At 37.6% G+C, this 23,308-nt stretch overlaps 1 protein-coding gene across 6 annotated transcripts in view; it reads right to left on the bottom strand.

Moving 5' to 3' along the window:
- Nucleotides 1–11,061: 11,061 nt before the first annotated feature.
- The window catches only part of LOC131158383 (CDT1-like protein a, chloroplastic), a 37,858-nt gene continuing 25,611 nt past the window's right edge, over nt 11,062–23,308 (bottom strand). For 2 of the 6 annotated variants that reach the window (XM_058113222.1, XM_058113221.1), the window contains exons 8-10: nt 18,505–18,664; nt 11,461–11,528; nt 11,062–11,394 (exon numbers count right to left, since the gene is read on the bottom strand). In XM_058113222.1, the coding sequence (XP_057969205.1) occupies nt 11,496–11,528; nt 18,505–18,664 (193 nt within the window). In that variant the 3' untranslated portion in view covers nt 11,062–11,394; nt 11,461–11,495. The remainder of the gene's footprint in view (nt 11,395–11,460; nt 11,529–18,504; nt 18,665–23,308) is intronic. The other 4 variants (XM_058113225.1, XM_058113224.1, XM_058113223.1 and 1 more) reach the window with 3 other exon arrangements.

Here is a 23,308-nt window from a genome sequence, read left to right as displayed (position 1 = left end):
CTTTACTTCTAAAATGACTTTCATGATCAAGTTACATCCATACATATATACATCCTTTTTTATTCTTGAGTGACTTGGACTTCTTACTAAATAGCTCTTGACTTATGAAATGACTTTCATGATCAAGTTATGTAAATGACTGGTTAATTGTTTTCACACTAGAACCTTAGTCCAAAAACAAAACTCAAAGAGAGGTCTCTAACTACATGAAATTCAAAATATGCATATTAATTAAAGTCATTAACCATGTATTGAGACAGCTACCGGGAGTCAATTGATGTATGGGATCAAATCGGTGAAAAAGGGCTAATGGTTTCCAAGTTGCAACCTTATGCAAGAAAAGATCGAACAACACAAAAATGGGATTCAAGTACCTAATACAAACCATGCATCAATGCAACTCCCAAGAGTAAAATGACATGTGTTGTATAAAACTCAAATTTGCACAGCGGAAGTCAAACACAACAATCAATGAAATAGAAAATACAGAACACAACCATAGCAAACAAATCATAGCAAGAACAACACAAGGAATTACATGGTTCGGAAATGCCTACATCCACGGAAGCAATCGACAAAGAAATTGTAAGAACCTGAACCGTGATATATGGATTAATTATATAAAAGAAGGGTAAATTGGTAACTGAGCAGAGTTCATCGACAAAGTTTAGGTGCTGCTCGTCGACGAAATTTAGAGGCTCGTCAACGACGAGAAGCCGAGGGATTTCGGGAAATCGGTAATATCAGGTTCGTCGACGAGGTCCTTGTCTCATCGACGAGCTATCTATATGGCCTCATCGACGAGGACGCTATTCATCGACAAGGGTGGCCGAGTCAAAGGGGTTATAAATATCATATCCCTTACTTCCAAGCTAAGTAATCTAAAAAATTCTCTTTCTTTCTCTCTAGAACTTGTAGACCACTCTTTCTCTCTTTAGATTTCTTCGCCTGATTCGTAAATCTGACATTACCGCATAGATCAGAACAGGATTCTCTTTGTGAATAGTGGATCGGAATATCGTTTCAAGCAGTTTCGAGTTTTGGTCCAAAATCGAGGTAAGGCTCGGTTTCCATTTATGTTTCGAAATATGTGTTGTAGTACGAATTGTAAGGAAGTATTATTCTGTGTTGTTTAGGTTTTGGTGTCTCAGTTCGTAGTTTTGGGAGCTGTAGAGTTCGTGGTTCGATTTCGGGTTAAGGTAAGGGGATTCTGTTTATATCAATTTATTTTTGAAATCGAGATCAGTAAACCTGTAGGTTACTATCGTATGTATGTTTTGACTACTTATTTGGGAAAATCTATCGGGTAAAAATACGGGATTTTCGGGTTATAATTTTCAAAAAAATCAGGGATATTGGGTATCACCTCTACTTTGTTTGGAAAATGGTATGTTGTATTTAAACTGTATTATTAAGGTGACCGTATCCATATTTGTATAAAATTGTATACTTGAATTGCGAAATGATATGATTTACAGTATACCAAATAAGTGTAGAATGTATGGTTGCATGTAATTGTTCTAGGCATTTTGTAAAATAACTAGTGACAGCTAATTACGGTACGCTGATGAGTATAGGAACATGAGTTCCAAAATTATTCCAGATTTTGTGAAATCAACTAATGGCGGCTAAATATTGTAAGCTGAAACAGCTATGTGGCAGCTAATTATCGTACGCTGCTCCATGTACCGGTTCATTACCATGGGCGAGAGTGTCCGGCTCTATATCTGAGGGCATGAAATATCGCCAGTGTTTTTCTGCCGATCATCGATGGGTGTGAGCTACACCGTATTGGTGACGTACCGCTGTGAGGTTTCGGTTATAACAGGGTTTCAGTTGCTTGAGTGTGACGACACTGACCGTATGTTTTGGTATCATATGTAATGGAATGGATTTGTGAAAATACTAGAACTGTATGGAAATGTTTCGAAACTGTATCGTATTTTATGGTGTTATGTTTTACGTAAAATAACACTGGTATGCCACACACTGATATAACCTACTTTCTTCCTTATTGAGAGGTGTCTCACCCCGAATGTATATACAAATGTTTTCAGGTCCTTCGAGGAGCCGAACTAACATCCTAGCATCCAGAAGCAGGGGTGTCATTTATCTACAGTTAGTGCCAGGATAGGTACGAGTTTTGTAACCGGGTTGTCGGGATGTTTTTTGTAGACACCCGGAGTATATTTTGTAATTATGGGAACATATATCCTAGTGTTTTATAGACTCTGGTATGGTATGTTATATGGATAGATTAAACAATCTTCGCTGTGTATTTGATGAGTATGGATGTGTATGTGTATGTTTTGTAGGGTTTCGGTATACCCCACGGGGTCGGACCCTCTTTCAGTATTGTATCATGTATGTTTAATTTGATACAGAGACGGGTTAGGTTACTATTTTCACACCACGAACCCATCTGTGGGTTCGGGGCGTGACAGCTTGGTATCAGAGCTAACCAGGTTTTAGGTCTTGTAGACTTGGTTAGGCATAGTTTTGAGTACATACTAGAGTATGGGATGTAAGAAATGGGTAGAGTAGGTTGAAGGATTGTGTTGTTGCTAGACGGGGACTCATTGGCAGTGTTCTGTGTTCTTCCTGGAATGACGATTTCAGAAAGATCATGGCAAACCATTGATGGATTTATGTCAGTGTGATAGGACATACCTGGACCCGTTAGAGTGGTAGTTGACATGATTAGTTCTAATGATTGTGTTAATTGTGTACAATATAGGAATTCTAACCAATTCTTATTCTATTTTCAGAATGGAGCCCAAGGATAACAACTTGGATAGTGGCTCTGAGGGTATTGCGAGGGATGAGTCTCCTTCCGTGCCATGAGGTTTGACGAGGCAGGTTATGCAAGAGATTGGGCGGAGTGTTAGGAGACGCAAGAGCTCTCCTACCGATGCGGGGTGTACCATCGAGAGGTTCACACGTCCTCCAACATTTTTCAGAGGACCCGATCCCTTTATAGTAGAGGACTAGGTCGAGAAGACCGAGAGGATTCTGGAAGTCCTCCACTGCACGGATAGGTAGAAAGTTCTTTACGCTACTTTCCAGCTGTCTGGAGAGGCCGAGCGTTGGTGGACTACGGTGAGTCTGCTTGAAAAGCAGAGAGCTGGTCCATCGGGTATGACGTGGGGCTGCTTGAATGAGGTATTCTTCGAGAGATACTTCCCAACTTCCACTCGCGATGCGAAGGCCGATGAGTTCTCGGGCCTGATGCAAGGTACCCTGACGGTGCAGAGATATGCAGCCAGATATATTGAGTTATCCCATTTTGCGTCGTACTTGGTCCCGAACGAGTACGAGAAGGCTCGGAGGTTTGAAAGGGGTCTGAGGAAAGACATCCGCCGGCTTGTAGGGATGTTGCAGATCCGCGAGTTCTCTATTTTGGTGGATAAAGTTACCATAGTTGAGACCGACCACTAGGGAGACAAGTTGGTGCAAGAATAGAGGAAGAGACCAGCATCTTCTTGGTCTCAGTCTGGTCCTCAGCAGGGACAGTGGAAGAAGAAGAAGAACTACAGTTCAGGTTATTAGCATAACACCGAGCGGCAGAATTCTCAGGGGGATCTATCCTCCGCACCGTGCGCCAAGTGCCATAAATGGAACGATGGTGAATGTCAGCCATTATGGGGTAACTGCTACAATTGTGGCAAGACGAGCCACATGTCACAGAGCTGTCAGGTACTAAGGAGAGATACGCCTGCACAGAGCCAAAATTGTGGGAGTAATCAAATGCCTCGGGGAAACTACCAGGCAACCACGGCTCCATTAAGGGTATATTCACTGACTCCAGCAGATGTAGAACATGTTGGGAATGTGGTGACAGGTACCATGTTACTGCTTTCGAATAAAGCTGTCGTTTTATTTGATTCGAGAGCAACTCATTCGTTTATATCTGCTAGTTTGGTAAAGTTGTGTAGGGTTGAAAGCCGAGTGATGGACGAGAGGTTGTCTATAGCTATGCCGACTGGGAGTGTAACGATCTATAGTAAGATGTTAAGAAACTGCCCAATGGTAATTCAGGGAAGGCTGCTACCGGCGAATCTTGTAGTATACGACATGTTTGGTTTCGACGTCATACTGGGGATGGATTGGCTATTCTCTAGTTATGCGGTGATTGATTGTCGTAGGAAGGTAGTAGTGTTCAGACCTCCTGGGAAGTAGGAGTATGAGTTCATGGGATCGTGTGAGCGTTCGACGCCATAGATTCTATTGGCATTATAGGTGAGGAGGCTACTCTTGGACGGATGTCAAGGGTACCTAGCTTGCATGAAGGAACCACCGTAGAAGGAGTTGAGCATTGAGGATATTCGAGTGGTCAATGAGTTTCTGGATGTGTTTCCGAAAGATTTACCCAGTTAACCTCTGGATTGTGAGGTAGAGTTTGCAATAGAATTGCTACTTGGAAAGGCACCGTCCTCTAAAGCTCTGTACCGGATGGTTACAGCAGAACTTCAGGAGTTGAAGGAGTAGTTGGAGGAACTACTGGACCAGGGTTTTATCTGACCTAGTGTATCGCCCTGGGGAGCTCTAGTTTTTTTTATGAAGAAGAATGACGGGTCAATACGTATGTGCAATGATTATCATGAGATTAACAAGGTGACTGTAAAGAACCGTTACCCATTGCCTCATATTAATGATCTCTTTGACTAGCTGCAAGGAACGCAGGTTTTTTTGAAGATCAATCTATAGTCAAGATGTCATCAAATAAGGGTTCAATCTAAGGATGTTGCAAAGACTGCTTTCTGAGCTAGGTATGGCCACTACGAGTTCTTAGTCTTGCCTTTTGGGTTGACGAATGCTCCTCCGGTGTTCATGGATCTGATGAACAGGGTTTTCCTTAAGTACTTGGACCAGTTCGTAGTGGTGTTCATCAATGACATTCTGGTATACTCGAGGAGTCCGGAAGAGCATGAAAACCATTTGAGGTTGTTGCTACAAATTCTGCGAGAGAGGAAGTTGTATGTCAAGCTGAAGAAGTGTGAGTTTTGGTTGAATCAGGTTGCGTTCTTAGGTCATGTGGTGTCTAAGGGTGGTATCTCAGTTGATCCTAGCAAGATCGAAGCTGTGGTTGACTGAACGAGACCAAAGAGTGTGCAGGAGGTTCGGAGTTTTCTGGGACTAGCGGGTTATTACCATTGGTTCATGGAAAGTTTCTCTATGTTGTCTGGGCCTCTAACACGATTGACCAGGAAGGGCGTGAATTTTGATTGGACCGAGGGTTGCAAGCAGTGTTTCCAGGAGCTGAAACAGCTATTGGTTACTGCTACGATCTTGACCATTCCTTCGAGTAAGGACGATTTTGTGATTTATAGCGATGCATCTCTGAAAGTTTTGGGGTGTGTGCTTATGCAACAGGGTAAGGTAATTACTTATGCTTCTCAGCAACTCAAGGAATACAAGAAGAATTACCCTACGCATGATCTGGAATTGGCCGTTGTAGTTTATGCGCTGAAGATCTGGCGACACTACTTGTACGGTGTTCAGTGTGAGATTTTCACTGACCACAAAAGCCTCAAGTACTTTGTCACACATAAAAAGTTGAATATGAGACAAAGGCAGTGGCTGGAGTTGATCAAGGACTATGACTGCATGATTAGCTATCACTTAGGGAAAGCTAATGTGGTAGCTAACGAGTTAAGTCGGAAGTCAGAGCATGCGGCTGTGTCTGCAGTTATAGCTCAGCATCATATCAGGCGGGATTTGGAAAGCCTTGGCATAGAGTTGGTGGTTGGTGATCATTAGGCTTTCATTGCTAGCTTGGTAATCTAGCCGACTTTGTTTGAGCGTATTGAAGCCGCGCAAGCTAGGGATGCGGAGTTGGTTGAGACTGTGGAGAAAGTACAGCATGGATTGGCTGCAGATTTTAACATCTCTGAGAGAGGTGTGTTGAGATTTGGGACCAGGCTGTGTGTTTCAAATGACGACGAAATTAGAAGGATGATTCTGGAGGAGGCGCATTGTTCCTTGTATACGGTACATCCGGGTAGCACAAAAATGTATTAGGATTTGCGTGAGTCCTTCTGGTGGAGTGGTATGAAAAGGGATATTGTCCGATTTGTGAAGCAGTGTCTAACGTGTCAGCAGGTGAAAACTGAGCATCAGAGGTTGGCAAGGTTGTTACAGCCCTTAGCTATTTCAATGTGAAAATGGGAGCACATTTCCATGGACTTTGTTACCGGATTACCGCCAGCGCTTCACGCATAGAATGTTATCTGGGTAATCGTGGACAAGTTGAAGAAATATGCTCACTTTGTACCGATGAAGATTAGTTACCCTTTGAGTAAGCTCGCAGACTTGTTTGTGCATGAGATAGTAAGAATGCATGGGGTACCGGTGTCCATTGTTTCAAATTGAGACCCGAGGTTTACTTTTCAATTTTGGAAGAGATTGTAGGAAGCACTGGGGACGAAACTTACTTTCAGTACAACGTTCCACCCCAGACTGATGGACATTCGAAGAGGACAATACAGATTTTGGAGGATATGCTACGGGCTTGCGTGCTAGACTTCGGTGGTAGTTGGATTCAGTTTCTATCACTAGTGGAGTTTGCCTATAACAACAGCTTCCAGGCTAGTATCGGGATGACACCGTTCAAGGCTTTGTATGGTCAGAGGTGTCGATCTCCTTTGTATTGGGACGAGGTTGGTGAACATCAAGTGTTAGGACCTGAACTTGTACAACAGGCATCTGAGAAGGTGGGTTTGATCCGAGATAGGATTAAATCGGCTCAGAGTCAGCAAAAGAGCTACACAAATGTTCGCCGCCGTGAATTAGAGTTTGAGGTGGGGGTAAGGTATTTCTGAGAATCGCTCCGATGAAAGGAGTGATGAGATTCAGGAAGAAGGGCAAGCTAAACCCGAGCTATATCGGACCATTCGAGATTCTAGAAAGAGTGGGTTCGGTGGCCTATCAAATTGCACTACCTCCTGCGCTCTTGGGGATCCATGATGTATTTCACGTATCCATGTTGATAAGGTACGTGTCGGATCCATCGCATGTTATTAGTTATGAGTCCTTGGAACTTGGGGATGCTTTGGCGTATGAGGAAGTACCAGTTCAGATTCTGGATGGAAAAGTTCAGAAGTTGCATACCAAGGAAATACCGTTAGTGAAGGTTTTGTGGCGGAATCACGCAGTTGAATAAGCTTCTTGGGAATTAGAAGCGGAAATACGCCGAAAGTATCCGTAGTTTTTTTTAGTAGTAGTTAGATAGCAGGGTTGATATGGGTATGTATGTATGTATGTAGTACTCTGTTATCATATTAGTATTATGTGGTTAGTCTCTGGGAGAGTCATGTTTTATTGTGAGCTCTCGAGGCCGTGTATGTATATAACAACGGTATTCCTCCACCATAAGTGAGGGAATGTATGTATGTATGTATATATTGTGACAGAGCTGCGTATAAGTGGCTGCCGGTTTTTCTTAGAGTGTGTATTTATTCAACAATATAAATAAGTTTGTAATGAAAGATTGCAAATTTTGAGGACAAAATTTTTGTAAGGAGGGGAGGTTGTAAGAACCTGAACCTGATATATGGATTAATTATATAAAAGAAGGGTAAATTGGTAACTAAACAGAGTTTGTCGACGAAGCCAGAGTTCGTCGACGAAGTTCAGGTGCTGCTCGTCGATGAAATTCAGAGGCTCGTCAACGAGGAGAAGCTGAGGGATTTCGGGAAACCAATAATATCAGGTTCGTCGACAAGGTCCTTGTCTCAACGACGAGCTATCTATATGGCCTCATCGACGAGGACGCTATTCGTCGACGAGGGAGGCCAAGTCAAAGGGGTTATAAATATCAGATCCCTTACTTCCAAGTTAAGTAATCTAAAAAATCCTCTTTCTTTCTCTCTAGAACTTGTAGACCACTCTCTCTCTCTCTCTAGATTTCTTCGTCATTCGTCACCTGATTCTTAAATCTGATGTTATCGTGTAGATCAGAACAAGATTCTCTTTGTGAATAGTGGATCGGAATATCATTTTGAGCAATTTCGGGGTTTTGGTTCAAAATCAAGGTAAGGCTCGGTTTCCATTTCTGTTTCGAAATATGTGTAGTAGTACGAATTGTAAGGAAGTATTGTTCTGCGTTGTTTAGGTTTTGGTGTCTTAGTTCGTAGTTTTGGAAGCCGTAGAGTTCGTTGTTCGATTTCAGGTTAAGGTAAAGGAATTGTGTTTATATCAGTTTATTTTTTAAATCGAAATCGATAAACCTGTAGGTTGCGATCGTATATATGTTTTGACTACTTATTTGGGGAAATCTATCGGGTAAAAATGCGGGATTTTCAGGTTATAGTTTTCAAGAAAATCGAGGATATTGGGTATCACCTCTACTTTGTTTGGAAAATGGTATGTTGTATTTAAACTGTGTTATTAAGGTGACTATATCCATATTTGTATAAAAATGTATGTTTGAATTGGAAAACGATATGATTTACAGTATACCAAATAAGTGTGGAATGTATGGTTGTATGTAATTGTTCCAGGTATTTTGTAAAACAACTAGTGGCGGCTAATTACTGTACATTGATGAAAATTCATAATCAGCAACGTTGCCTAGAACAAAATCCTCGACGGTTTAAGAAAATATTCAGACAATTCGTCGATGGTTCCTTCGATGGATAAAATTCGAAAGCAAGCATTCTAAAATTCAGTCAAACCGTCGACGGTTTCCCCCAGCATGTCGATTTTACTATATTTTTCTCCTTATGTATGTCATCCACTTAAAAATATGAGCCACAAAACACAAAAATCTCCACCTTGGCAAATATATGCCCCTTAGGAGAAACCAAAAATATAGGCTACTACTCCACCTTGCCCTTGGAATGTTAAGCTGGAGTTTGTCTCCCTTCTAGCACCCAGAGACATGAAGTAAGTTCTAGTATGGTACATTTGATTTTTCACCAAGTAAATGGCACTCTGACTATCACAACACAGCACAACTTCACCTTGTTGTATGCCCAACTACTTGACTAGACCGATAAGCCATAAGGCTTCCTTTGCAACTTCGGCGATTGCCATATATTCAGACCTAGTTGTAGATAATGCCAACAGGGATTGTACCATGGACCTCCAAGAGATAGGTCCTCCTACAAGGGTGAAAACATAACTCATTGTAGACGTTCTGTCATCAATATTCCCTACATAATCAGCATCAACAAACCCCACAACTGATGGATGATCATATTGCTTGTCAATATGATAAGTATTACTTCAAGAGCACTTTGATTATTTTGAAGTTCTTTTACATACTAAATAATTTATAGAATCTGAGAATGGCTTCATTGCTGAATCTAAAGATGGTCATCACAATTGCAATAAGCAGTAGTTAGCCCACTCATATGGGATCAAAGCAAGATAACCTCCAAAACAACATAAAAAAAATACAAAAATAATCCATTACCAAACACGAAGTGCTTTTGACAGGAAAAAACTAGTCTCAGCATCTGCGAGTCAAGGTATTTGATCAGTGTCAGACCAGGAGTGCAGCATGCATACTGCATGAGGTGGGTGGTTGCTCAAATTTATATTGTATATTATATAATAAATGCATGCTCCACTAACTCACACCCCTCTCTCTCTCTCTCTCTCTCTCTCTCTCGTCACAGCCGTCCACCCACCCCCCAATTTGGTTGCCATTAGTTGATTTGCATTTTGAACGTGCAGACTACAGTCTGTAATAACTTTCAGGCAACTTGTAGACTCCATCTTTATCCATATATATGCTTAAGGTGAGCACAATTCGATTCTTATAATATGTTTCCTTTCAAATATTTTGTTAAACATACTGCAATTTGCACCCTACGTCTTGTTCATCAAGAGAAGCGAATGAAGGGTGGATTTTACTGCAATGTGCTCGTCGAGTTCAAGACGCAAAAATGAATGTAATGGCAAGGGAGCCGTGTGGGGGTGGGGGACTCACATTTAAGGCATGCAACAAATATCATCTTTTGAATATTTTGAATTGGGAAATGAACAAAAAAAAAAATTAACGGCTTTTCTTTTCGATTTTTCAAAAGTAGGAAAGTTTTTTTAGTAAGAATTTAGGTGGAGTGTAATTTTATAATAATTATTTAAAAAGTCAAAAATAAGTATAAAAAAGAAAAAGGTAAAGCACAAAAATAAAAAAATGATGATGATTAATACAAAATATGTCTAATTAAATGATTTTTTTTTTTTGTACAAATTATATATAAATACATAACCATAGACACAACATCATGCTAGCTCACTGGTCTGATTTTCAATTTGATCCATTGGTTCAGATGACTTTACTAAATCAGTGATCGGTTTGATGACTTCGATAAGCTTAGAGTAAGGTTTATGTTGGGTCCCCCTAGAATTAGACTCGCTCAAAACACCACGCATAATCGGATTCCATACTCTTATGGTCTACACCTTTCGGAATTTGTTGAAGCTACTACCCATTTTCAGACCTAAACTACAAAATCAAGTTAAGCCACTGTCTTCCTAAAAGAGTTGGGATCTGCTACAAATACTCAAAGAAGCAAATCAGGCAGGGTTGCTTTGCTTTGATGGCCTAGGTTTCTTTTGTTAGTCGCTTCTGCCTGATTCATTCTCTTGCACGACCAAGGAATAAAGGACAATAAAAGAAGAGAAAATGAGCTAATTAGATCATTTATTTATTAATAATGTTACAAATAACGTAGACATTTCATTTTGGTAGAGATTTATTTTTAAAAATTAAATATTGCTCCATCCGAAAGCAAATTATTGTTGAAAATTTGTTCTTCCCAGTAATACTTAAAAAGTGAAACTATGTTTCATTTAGTTTTCCCCAGGAAAATAAATCTTACCAAATTAAAATATGAACATATAATTGGTGGACCTTTAAACCCCGTGCAGGCGAGACGGACGCAAAAATTATTCCTGTAGCTAAATAAGGCATCCAGCAACTTCAAAGGGATCAATGTAGCAGCACACCCACAAGTTTTCATGTGGCTCATTATATCTTCATGACATCTGCCCGACTTTGGATCTTTGCTAGTAATAAGCTAAAAAGAAATCAACAATAAACGTAGCACATTTGAAGGCAAATAGGTCTATATACTTCATCAAACAGTGCCTTTGGCATGCAATGATCCATTTGGCAGGGGCTGAATACCATCAAGCATGCCAAATAATAATGGGATACAAAACAATAATACAATAAAACTTTGTGGGGGCGCTGAGGCTCCAATAGACCAATAGTTATAATTGAACAATGCAACTTGGAGAAGCAAATTGCCGCTTTTCGCCCACCCCCAAGAAGAAATTAAAGGTGTACAACGGACCAAACAGTTATCGGCGTTCGAAAGAGCCATTGCGAACCAATTGCCAAGTCCTTTCCTTTGTAATTGAAATTTAACACCATCGGATCTACAACAAAATTATCACAATTCAATAATTCAAAAGAAAAAAACTTTGTGCGACACTGGTACATACCTCAACTGGGCTTGTGAGAGCTACTAAGCCGTGCCCTAACTGAATCCAAATCTGGCACTCTTCTTAAGCTGCAAATAGTCATTGAACAACATAACAAATTATAAGCCCCCATGTCTTTCTTATACAGTATCAGACTCTATGAATGAAATAAGAACAGGAAATAGAAAAGCCAAATTATTAGAAGCCCCCAAATTGCATTCAGATTGATCACCAAGGACTCAGTGAATTATTAATTTAACTGCGATAGAACATTTTGGCATCATTCACCCCCAACAGTAAGGCAGGGAAAAAAAAAAAAAGTACCAAACACTTCTCTGGTGGCCTAGCCAAAATAATAACTATTGAAAGAACAATCGTACTTCTCTGCTATTAAAAAAGAGATCACAAATTCAACTTTCTAAGAAGAGATCTCTGGTTATATGGCACGTTGTGTATCATAATGAGTAATAAATTTACCAACAATGACTTAAGGCAGCTGCTCACCTCAACATCTAGAAAGCTTGTCCCATATTTTTATGGTGATTAGGAATCTATAGAAAGTTTGACTCTACTTTCATTAGGTTCAAGAATCGCTAATTATGACTAAAAGAGCACAGAAAGGTTAAGAGTTTAAACAGTGAATGAGCAAACATCATAATGTTCGTGTTTCTCACATTAAAGTGATTACTAGGACAACTGAAAGCTAAGGAGGACTGTTTGGTATAACAACAATAACAACAAAACCAAACCTTAGTCCCACTAGGTGGGGTCATTTATATGAATCATTTTCCGCCAATTTATACGATCATAGACCATTGCTTTTTATAGATTCAAGGATATTAAATCCTTACTCACTATCTCCTCCCAAGTTATTTTAAGTATACCTCTACTCCTTCTACTGCCCCCCACAATAACTAAGTCACACTTCCTCACAGGTGCACTATGTGGCCTACATTGCAAGTGTCCATACCATCTGTGTCGTCCCTCCCTTATCTTATCTTTTATAAAAGCTACACCTAACTTACCACGAATATGTTCATTCCTTAATTTATCTTTCAATGTTATACCACTCATCCATCTAAGCATTCTCATCTCGACAACTCTTACTTTTTGGATATTATGTTTTTTCATCGCCCAACTAAGGACTATTTGGTATCATTATCAAAAATTATAAAAACAAAAACTAAAAATCGAAAATCAACAATCTGTTTGGTTAACATTTTAAAACTAAAAAAGAAAAAAAAAATTAATAATTTGATTAAACAAATGCTCAATTTTTTTTCCTGAATCAAATGACAACTACAAAATATGATTAAAATAATAAAAATTCATATTAATTAAAATACTATAATAAAAATAAAAAATATTACAATTAATTTACTTAATTATTATTCACTTTATAAGAACAATCTTATTTTATATGACAATTGAAATATAGTAAAAATATTTTGCAAATGGATTTTATTATTTTTTATTTTTTAAAATTTTATGGGAATTTATTATTTTAGTTATATTTTAAATTAACATAAACATTTTATTTTATTTTAATTAAAAAGTATGAAAAAATGAAATATTTAATAAAAAAAATTAACTTAGGATAATAAAATATTCTAACAATAGGTTGCGAGAACAATTGAAAACCATAAAATCTGGTCTTCAGTTTTTTGGCAAGTAGCTAAAAGCCGCCAACAAAAACAGAAAATCAGTAATGTGAAACAAATGCGCTTTCATAATCTATTTTTTCACGATACAAAAATGAAAATAGAATCAATACCAAGTAGGCCCTAACTCAATGCTCCAAAAAGCCCAGTATGTTCCACACATTCAAACCCAAATGAATAGCCATTGCAACACCTCAAATTGAACCACATAGTCCAGATAGTCTACTAGAGTTGTGCTACTCCATCCAATTGACCATTTAACTCAATTCTCACACCAATTCATAGTTTTTAATGTTTCAACGATTAAAGTTCATCAAAAAATGAGGTGCTCTCTCTAAACTAATAGGGTGAGAGCGCTAGAATGGACTGCCTATCAATCATCGAAGGACGCAATAATAGCAAAATATGAGGAAGTGCGGAGATTCATTTGCAGGAGTTAGGAGAAAGTCTTTGGTTTTGTAGCTTTTGAAGTTGCACTAGGTATTTCCTTTATTCTGGCAAAGTTGCTTAGTGTAGAGATTCAACCTTTGGCATACAATTTCCCGCTTTGGTCAACTTGGACCAATAAGGAAGCTCTTCTTACTGACAACATTTTATGAGGGGATTTGACAATTTGGGCATCTATTTTCTTTTGGCGATTAAATCAAGATGAAAAGGATAAGGTTGGGTAGAGTTTGAAAAAAGTAGGTTTTATACCGCTCTCTTGCCAAAGAAGCAACGAGTGGTTAAATCACTCATGGACTTCAATTTCATCAAACACTTGATTTCATAAGGGATTAATAGGAAAAAATAAAAGACGTCCTTTTTTTTGTGCAGACAATTTTTTTAAAAAATATATACATTTATTTTTTTTTTTTTTTAATGTCGTCTGAAATATCTAAAAATTTGACTAGAAGTTTGGTAATTTCGGAAATCTAGACTGAAACTTTAAAATATTAGTTTAATTTCAAAAATAATTGTTAGTAATTTTCAATAAAATGAAATTAGGATATGAAGTCTATCTATATCTATTGTTCGGTATATATAAAAATAAATTGAACTTTGATTATTGAAATAACTTGAACTGATATTTACATAAACTATAACAATGTTAAATTTAAAATCATAATTATAACAATTCCATTCTATTTGAATAAAGTATAACAACAAACAACAACAACACAACAAAACCAAGCCTTAAGCCCACTAAGTCGGGTCAGCTACATGAATCCTTTTCCGCCAATTTATGCGATCATGGACCATTTCTTTTGACAGATTCAGGGATATTAAATCCTTACTCACTATTTCCTCCCAAGTTATATTAGGTCTATCCCTACCCCTTCTATTGCCCCCCATAGTAACTAACTCACTTTTCCTCAATGTCATTTAAATAAATAAAATATGACGATAACATCATAACTACCTATAATGTCATGCACACATATACTCAATGTTTTGGAAAATGCGTGTGATGTCGACACGGATAGAAACTATGACTGTGAACCACCAAGCAAATGGAGTTTAATTGCATTTTCAATGTTTAAAACTCAAGATTACAAAGTGTATTAGGACTATAGTAATTATTTAAACAAGCAATAAATTTTCATATCCTAAATATTATGAAAATATATACTAGTCTTACATCTATTTTCTTCAACTTATGTTGTTCCAAACTATACACAATCATAGGCAATAAGGTCTCAGCTTGTGAAAGGAGCTAAGGTTAAGTCCCTAGGACTATGAGATCCAAGTTCAATTTTATATTTTTCATAAGCCACTAATGTTAAGTATTTCTCCTATACCCCTAATTTTTAAAGTTTTCTTCAATTAAAATTCAAAAAATTGTCCTTACATTCGTCCTATTTTAATGATATATAATTATATACACATCAACTTTATGTTTACAGATAAATCTTTTAATAAACTTATTTTCAGCATTTAAACAAGTCTAGGCTTGGTAAAATTAAAATCTATGGTTTCACTTAACAAAGTATCATGTCCACTGCCAAAACTTGGATACTTATTACTTTTAGCCAAGCTTGCATGCCATATTATTTAGAAATATGATGGACTCAAAATTTCAACACAATCACATCTATCATGAGCCAAGCTTATTCAAGGTCATACTTGCCTGTGACTGCTTGTCGTAAGCGCATTGGCGGATAATAATTATGTAAATACCAGCAGAAGTTTTTTTCTTCGAGTAGAACAATGTCTTAGTGAAAAAGGGTAGATGACTCCCTAGTCACATTGATGTTTCCTAGTGCTAGAGTGATATTAGCATAGAAGCTTGGGAGAGTAAATGTTCATCAATCTTGTAAAGGTTACTAGCAATTGTAAACATGTTTAGCCTACTTGCTTCACTCACCAAACACACGTTGACACAGAGGTGTAATAACATTAGTTGCCTTGCATCACAGTTTACCGCTCAACTCATGCCTACTTTCATTTACTGCTTCCACATAACTTGTATCAATGATTGTGAACTTCTTGATGAATTCACGGTTTACAATCAAGGAGGCTTATACCTAAAAGGCAAAGGAATTTAGGCCTCAATTAAATTACAATCCAATGATAAAGAGAGATTCTTTCAAATAGATAAGGGGATTGCAGGAGGAAAATGCAGCATTCTATGTGTTCCTGAGAGTAAGAACAATGAAGGCTGGAGGAATCTTTTTGAAGTTCTTCTACAGCTTTCTTGTGAACATAGCAAGCATATAGTTATTAAATGTTCAAAATGTGGTTCCTTGAACATAATAAGACATGAGAGCTTGATGGTGGAGCAAAGCTTCGGCTCAATCCAGTCAAAGAAGTGCCCCTTAGCAGAAGTCATCGGCAATGTGTTGGTGAGGGGGGAAGATCAATTTGGGAAGGAAGGATGGGGAATTCGTGATTTCAGGAAAGGTTCTTTAACTTCCAGCCCAAATTTTAAAATTACTTCCAAATTTAATATTGGGCTCGGGAGAGGGAAATTTGGGCCTCTTATCAGTGGGCTTTTTACAAGCACTAAATGGGTAATTAAAGGAAAAGTATGCCAGGCCTATATCAAAAGATAAGAAAATAAAAGCTTATACCTAGACCTGAGAGAACACTAAAGAGAAAAGTGAGGATGACAGTGAGAGCATAACTGTGGCAGAAATTAAAGAAGTCAGCCTAGAAGTAGATTGTTCCAGTGAGCATACTCAGATGATTTCAACCTTAATGGATAAGATTGAGCAGCCTAAAGGCCCGATGATGGAATCACGAGGGGAGAAGGGTGATTTAGCTGAAGGGGAGATAGAGCTTTCAAACGATTTATTTTTGCAGAGGTACAACTTAGAGGATTAGGTGCAACAATCAATTCAACAAAAACTGGGTAGTAACTTTTCTGAAACTAATCCAAGAAGCAGCAAGGGGTTGTCTTCTATTGAATAAGAAGATACTCAATTAGAAGAGTTCAGTGAGGACGAGAGGTGTTCAGAAGCAGATGATGATCTCAACAGCTTTTGCGATTCTGACTCTGGCTTATCAATCGATTAGCGAGAAGTGAGATAGAGATAGGAGAAGACAATTGGAAAGAACTTGCTGGGAATTTTTTCTTTAACAAAAAACAGGAAGAGATACTACAGGGTAAGAAACAACTACTTACACCTCAACCTACACAGGAAGAAAGCCCTTTATTGTCCTCTAGTATCAGACATGGATTAGAAGATTCTGTTAAGCACAAGTCTGATCAGAATAAAAACTAGATTGATGAGGGGTTTTTGCACCTTGCTCCTGAGCCGATTCATAATAAGGCAGACATTGGTGTAAATCCTTTAGGTGTCAGGAGGGGCAATGAGGAGGAAACAACGGATCTAGTGGGAAATCTAAATTCTTCCAAACCTGGAAAAGGTATTCTTCCTATTACTGTTGAGTCCTTTTTTCTTGCTGAATCTTTTCTCCACAATAAGGGAACTAATGGGGGAAGTGACTTCGGTTCTGATTGAAGGGTTAGTGAGAGGGACTATAAAGACCCAAATGAGCTCTTGTATGATATGGGGTTAAAGTTTGTGAGTCCTGCAAGTGTTGAGGTTAAGCTGGGGTTGAATCCAAAAATTTATGTGAGGGAAAAAATGTGGGTGTAAAAAGAATTAAAAAATCTGATTTCTTACATCAATTATTGGGGAAAGAAGGGGACAGGGAAAGGGGGTAAGCCTGTTAGACTATGAAGATTATTAGTTGGAATGTTAGGGGTTTAGGGGATGCTAGAAAGAGGTGTTTGATTAGGGAAGCTTTGCTAAAAAACTCACCTGATATTGGCTTATCCAGGAGACTAAGTTTGGGTTAGTATACGGGGAGGTCGTTAAGGATTTGGGAAGGGTGGTGTAAGGATTTGGTTTTTGTACCCTCTCGGGGTGTAACGGGCAGCATTTTAGTGTCGTGGGATACTTGGCCTATTACCAAAGTGGATAGTTTAGTGGGTTTTTTCTTTCATTCTATCTTACTTGAAATTAAAGATAGGGATCAATGGTGGGTTTATGTGTATGGTCCTTCTAGGCCAGCTCTTAGAGGATTTTTTCGGAATGAGCTTTTTTTGTTTCTGGTTTTTGCTCGCCAAGGTGGATTGTGGGTGGTGATTTTAATGTAGTTAGGTTCCCTTAGGAAAAGAAGGGGGTGGCAGGGTTAATGCATCTACACAGAAGTTTGATTTGGTTATTAGGGAGTCAGGTGTGAAGCATCTTCCCATGGGCAATGCCAATTTTACATGATCAGTGGGTGGGGCGAGGGAGGTGACTAATAGAATCGATAGGTTTTTGTTTTTTAATGACTGGGAGGAGGAGCTTCCTAATCTTTCTCAAGTAGTATTACCTAGACACATATCTAATCATTTTCCTATCCTATTGAAATCTAGGAAAGTGCCTTGGGTTCCCAACCCTTTCAGGTTCCTGAATATATGGTTAGACCATGGCTCCTTTCAAACCTTGGTTAGGAATTCATGGAGTGAGGATGCGGAAAGGGGCTGGGAGGGGTTTAGATTTATGAAGAAATTAAAGAGGTTGAAAGAAAAACTGAAAGTGTGGAATAGGGAGGTTTTTGGAGATATTAAGGTTTAAAAGTCTATTATTCTAGGATATTTGGAAGACTTAGATAAAAAGGAAGGAGTGACCCTTTCAAGGGAGGAAAAGGCTAAAAGGATTTCCCTAAAAAATGAATTAGAAGAGTTCATCTTTAAGCAAATGAGAAGCTAGAGGCAAAAGACGAAGTTTAAATGGATTAGAGATGGCGATTGTAATTCTAGACTTTTTTATACGATAGCCAATGAAAAAACAACTCCGCCTGTGATGCACTTAATGTCCTAATTTTTTCACACATAGCCCGTCCCAAGCCCATGTAGAGGAGGGTTGTGTTAGGTAGCTAACAGTCAACGTAAAATTTGCCAGATCACTATGATATGAATCCTTACCAAATATTTGCTGGGGCGTCCCCCACGAGCGACGCGTTGCACTTGCACTACCCAAGTGTAGTGAAAAGTGGGCAAGGGTGGGCTAGGTCGTTGCCCCGAAGCGATGCGCCATATCAGCACCTGAGTACGGTGTGAAATATGCAAGGGTTCATGCATCATTCTGGACGTGGAAAAATAAAGAAGTTAGTTCAGGAAACTATGATTAAATTAGCAACTTGGAATATAGGGACACTTACGGATAAAAACATGAAAATTGTGGACACAATGATTAGAAGAAGAATTAATATAATTTTCCTTCATGAAACTAAGTGGGTGGGGGAGAAAGCTAGAGAAATTGATAAATCAGGATTTAAACTTTGGTACACTGGAAAAGAAAAACATAAGAATGGAGTAAGAAATATTATAGACAGAAACTTAAAAAATAGCGTTGTTGATGTAAACAGAGTAGGGGATAGAATTATAAAAATCAAGATGGCATTAGGTAAAGAGATAATAAATATCATTAGTACTTATGCTCTTTAAGTGGACTTAAGAGAAAATCTTATGAGACAATTTTGAGAAGATATGGATAGTAATATACAAAGCATACTAGGGACTAAGAAAATATTTATAGGAGGGGATCTGAATGGACACGTTAGAAGGAATAATAAAAGTTATAAGAGGATACGTAAAGCATATGGATATGGAAACAAAAATGAGCCTAGAGAGATGATCTTAGACTTTGCTATTTCATATGATTTTAGTATAATGAATACTCGCTTTAAGATGAGAGAAGAACACTTAATAACCTTTAAAAGTGGACAAAATGGAAGTCAAATAGATTTTTTTTTTTTAACTAGGAGGGTAGATTGTTTATCATGCAAGGATTGTAAAGTTATTTCAGGTGAAAGCTTAACCACACAACATACAGTTTAGTGTTAGATATACATATATAAATATATATATATATATATTTATATACATATATAACATGGAAGGAAAATGATAAAATAAACCAGTGTAAAAGACCTAGGCGGTGGAACCTAAAGGGAGAAAATATAATAAAATTTAAAGATAAAATGATCAAAGATAGGGATTAGACTATAGAAGATGGAATAGATACAAATACTCTTTGGAGCAGATTAGCTAACTCTATTAAAAAGATAGTAAAAGAGATTTTAGGTAAATTAAGGGAAAGATTCTCGAAAAGCAAAGAAAGTTGGTGGTGGGATAAAGATGTCCAAAATGCCGTAAAGACAAAAAAAGTTTGGCATAAAACGTGGCAAAATGTTAGAAACATGGATAACTTTGAAAAGTATAAGGAGGCGAGAAAAGATGCAAAAAAGGTTGTTAATGAAGCTAAATACAAATCATTTAATAGTTTGTATGATAGATTAGATACAAAAGAAGAGGAAAAAGATATATTTAAACTTGCTAAAGCTAGAGAAAGGAAGAGTGATGACTTAGGAAATTTAAAATGTATAAAAAGTGAGGATGATATTGTCTTGGTTAAGGATGAAGACATTAAAGAGAGATGACGAAGTTACTTTAGTAAGTTGTTTAATGGAAAACAAATAGAAGGCTTAAACTTAGATTTGACAAATGAGAAAAAGATTAAAAATAAGCGATTTATTCACAAAATTAGAGTTAACGAAGTTAAGTTTGCACTAAAAAAGATTAAAAAAAAAAAATGGGAAAGCTATAGGACCAAAAATAACATCCCAATTGAAGTTTGGAAATGCTTAGGTGATAACGAAATTATATGGTTAACTAATTTATTTAATACAATTATAAAAACTAAGAAAATGTTAGATGAATGGAGGAAAAGAACTTTAATGCCTATATACAAAAATAAAGGAGATATTCAAAATTGTAATAACTATTGTGGAATCAAATTTATGAGTCATACAATGAAACTATGGGAAAGCGTAATTGAATAAAGATTTAGGTTAGAAACAAAAGTCTCAGAAAATCAATTGGTTTTATGCTTGGAAGATCTACTACAGAAGCTATATATCTTTTAAGAAAATTAATGGAAAAGTTCAAGGAAAAGAAGAGGGACTTGCATATGGTATTTATTGACCTAGAGAAAGCATATGATAGGATACCTAGGGAAGTTCTATGGTGGGTTTTAGAAAAAAAGGGTGTATGTAGTAGGTATACTGATGTCATTAAGGATATGGGCAATGGAGTAATGACTAGTGTAAGGACTATATATGGAGAAACTAGAGAATTTCAAATTACCATAGGTATACATCAAGGATTTGCTTTGAGCCCTTATCTTTTTGCTTTAGTGATGGACCGACTAAGAGTATTCAAAATGAGGTTCCATGGTATATGTTGTTGGCAGATGATATTGTATTAATTGATGAAACTAGGGGCAGAGTAGAAGCTAAGTTAAAATTATGGAGAAAAGCTTTGGAATCTAGAGGTTTTAGGATAAGTACAAACAAAACAAAATATATGAAATGTAATTTCAATAATGGTAGGAGGAATATTGGAGACAAAGTTAAACTTGATAATGAAGAAATAATAGCACTTGTAGATATCGATACCTTGGATCTCTTATGCAAACTGAAGGATAAATTGAAGATGATGTAATGCACAGAGTTAAAGCAGGTTGAGTAAAATGGAGAAGTGCTTCAAGTGTACTTTGTGATTATAGAATACCCTTAAAATTAAAAGGGAAATTTTATAGGACGGCTATAAGACCAGCTATGCTATATAGATCAGAGTGTTGGGCAACGAAGAAACAGAATATCCAAAAAGTAAAAGTTACCGAGATGAGAATACTTAGAAGGATGAGTGGTATAGCACTAAAAGATAAATTAAGGAATGAACATATTCGCAGTAAGTTAGATGTAGCTCCTATAGAAGATAAGATAAAGGAGGGACAGCTCAAATGGTATAGATACTTGCAACGTAGGCCACATAGTGCGCCAGTAAGGAAGAGTGAGTTAGTTACTGTGGGGGGCAATAGAAGAGGTAGGGGTAGACCTAAAATAACTTGGAAGGAGATAGTGAATAAGGATTTAATAGCCCTGAATCTGTCAAAAGAAATGGTCCATGATCACATAAATTGGCAAAAAAACGAATTCATATAGCCGACCCCACCTAGTGGAACTTAAGGCTTGGTTTTGTTGTTGTTGTTATAGCCAATGGAAAAATGAGAAAGAATTTGATAAGGGAGATGGAGGTGGATAGGGGGGTTATTATCACAGATTCTAATAGAACTGCCTCTGAGATCACTTATTTTTATTATAATTTGTATTCTAAGGAGGATGAGAGTATACCAATGGTGGAAGGATTAGAGTGGGATCGTTTGCCTCTTGATAGGAAGTTAGAGAGACCTTTTGAGGAAAATGAAGTTAGAGCTACAGTTTTGGGGATGGAAGGGGATAAAGCTCATGGGCCAAATAGTTTTAATTTAGATTTTTATCAAGATTGTAGGACAGTAGTGAAGAATGACCTAATGAAGGTTTTTTAAGTAGGAGTATTAATTCAACTTTTATTACTTTGGTGCCGAAGAAAAGTAGGTCCATCAAGATTTCTTGTTATAGACCAATTAGCTTAGTTTCTAGTGTTTATAAAATAATCACTAAAGTGCTAGCTAATAGGTTAAAAAGTGGTGCTTGATAAGACAATCTAAGGCTCAAAGTGCATTTGTGAGTGGAAGTCAAATTGTGGATGCAATCCTAAATGCAAATGAAACCATTGAGGATATTAGGAGGAAAAAAAAAGGGCTTATTTTAAAGTTGGATTTTGAAAAAGCTTGTGATTGAGTGAGCTGGAAGTCTTTGGATAAGATTTAAGTGAGGAAGGGATTTGGAGAAAGATGGCATAGATGGATGAAAGGTTGTATGTCTAATGTGAATTTTTCAGTGACATTGAATGGTGAGCCTAAATCTTGGTTTAAGGCCACAAGGGAGATTAGACCAGGGGATCCTCTTTCTCCATTTTTATTTGTGTTAATGGCTGAGTTTTGAGTAGGTTGGTTAATAGGGTAGGGGATAGTGGTTAGTGAATGCCTTAAAGTGGGCAAGGAGGAAATCATGATGTCACACCTTCAATTTGCAGATGATACTATCTTTCTTTTTTTTTCTCAGGAGGATCATAAGCCTACCTTCCTAAATATATTAGGGATTCTTCAAATTTTTCAAAGGGTCTCAGGGTTGAAGATTAATATGAAAGAGTGGTATCACGGCTATTAACGTGCCTACAGAGTGTTAGGCAATTAGCCTTGGAAGTTGAGCGTGCTGCGTTGGGATGGCCGATGTCCTATCTAGGGGTTCCTTTGAGGGGGCAATCCTCGACTAGCTAGTTTTTGGGATCTGGTGGTGGAGAGAGTGTCCAAGCGTTTAGATGGGTGGAAGGGAGCCCTTTTTTCTTTGGAAGGGAGGGTTACTCTAATCCGGGCTTGTCTTTCTAGTATTATGTTGTATTTTCAATCTAGTTTTAAAATTCCACTAGGAGTCGCTAGTAAGATTGAGAGAATTATGAGAAATTTTCTTTGGTCAGGGTAAGGGGTTTTAAGGATCATTTGGTGAGTTGGGAGGAGGCTTGTAGGACTAAGAGGGAGGGTGGCTTGGGTCTTGGAAATTTGTTGTCTAAGAACACCACTCTTTTGGCTAAATTTCTTTGGCGGTTCCCATTAGCGGTTTCCACCTTATGGCATAAAGTTATCAAAAGTAAATTTGGAACTGATGGGAACAGCCGAAATTTACCCTCTCTTTATTCCCAATACCAAATTTGTTACAAGTAAGGGCTGTAATATCCACTTTTGGAAAGATCTTTGGTTGGGGAATGTCATTCTAGCCACCTCTTT

This window comes from Malania oleifera, chromosome 6 (genome assembly GCF_029873635.1).
Source record: "Malania oleifera isolate guangnan ecotype guangnan chromosome 6, ASM2987363v1, whole genome shotgun sequence".
NCBI lineage: Eukaryota > Viridiplantae > Streptophyta > Magnoliopsida > Santalales > Ximeniaceae > Malania > Malania oleifera.
The sequence above is the reverse complement of the archived record's forward strand: the minus strand, read 5'-3'. Positions and strand labels throughout refer to the sequence as shown.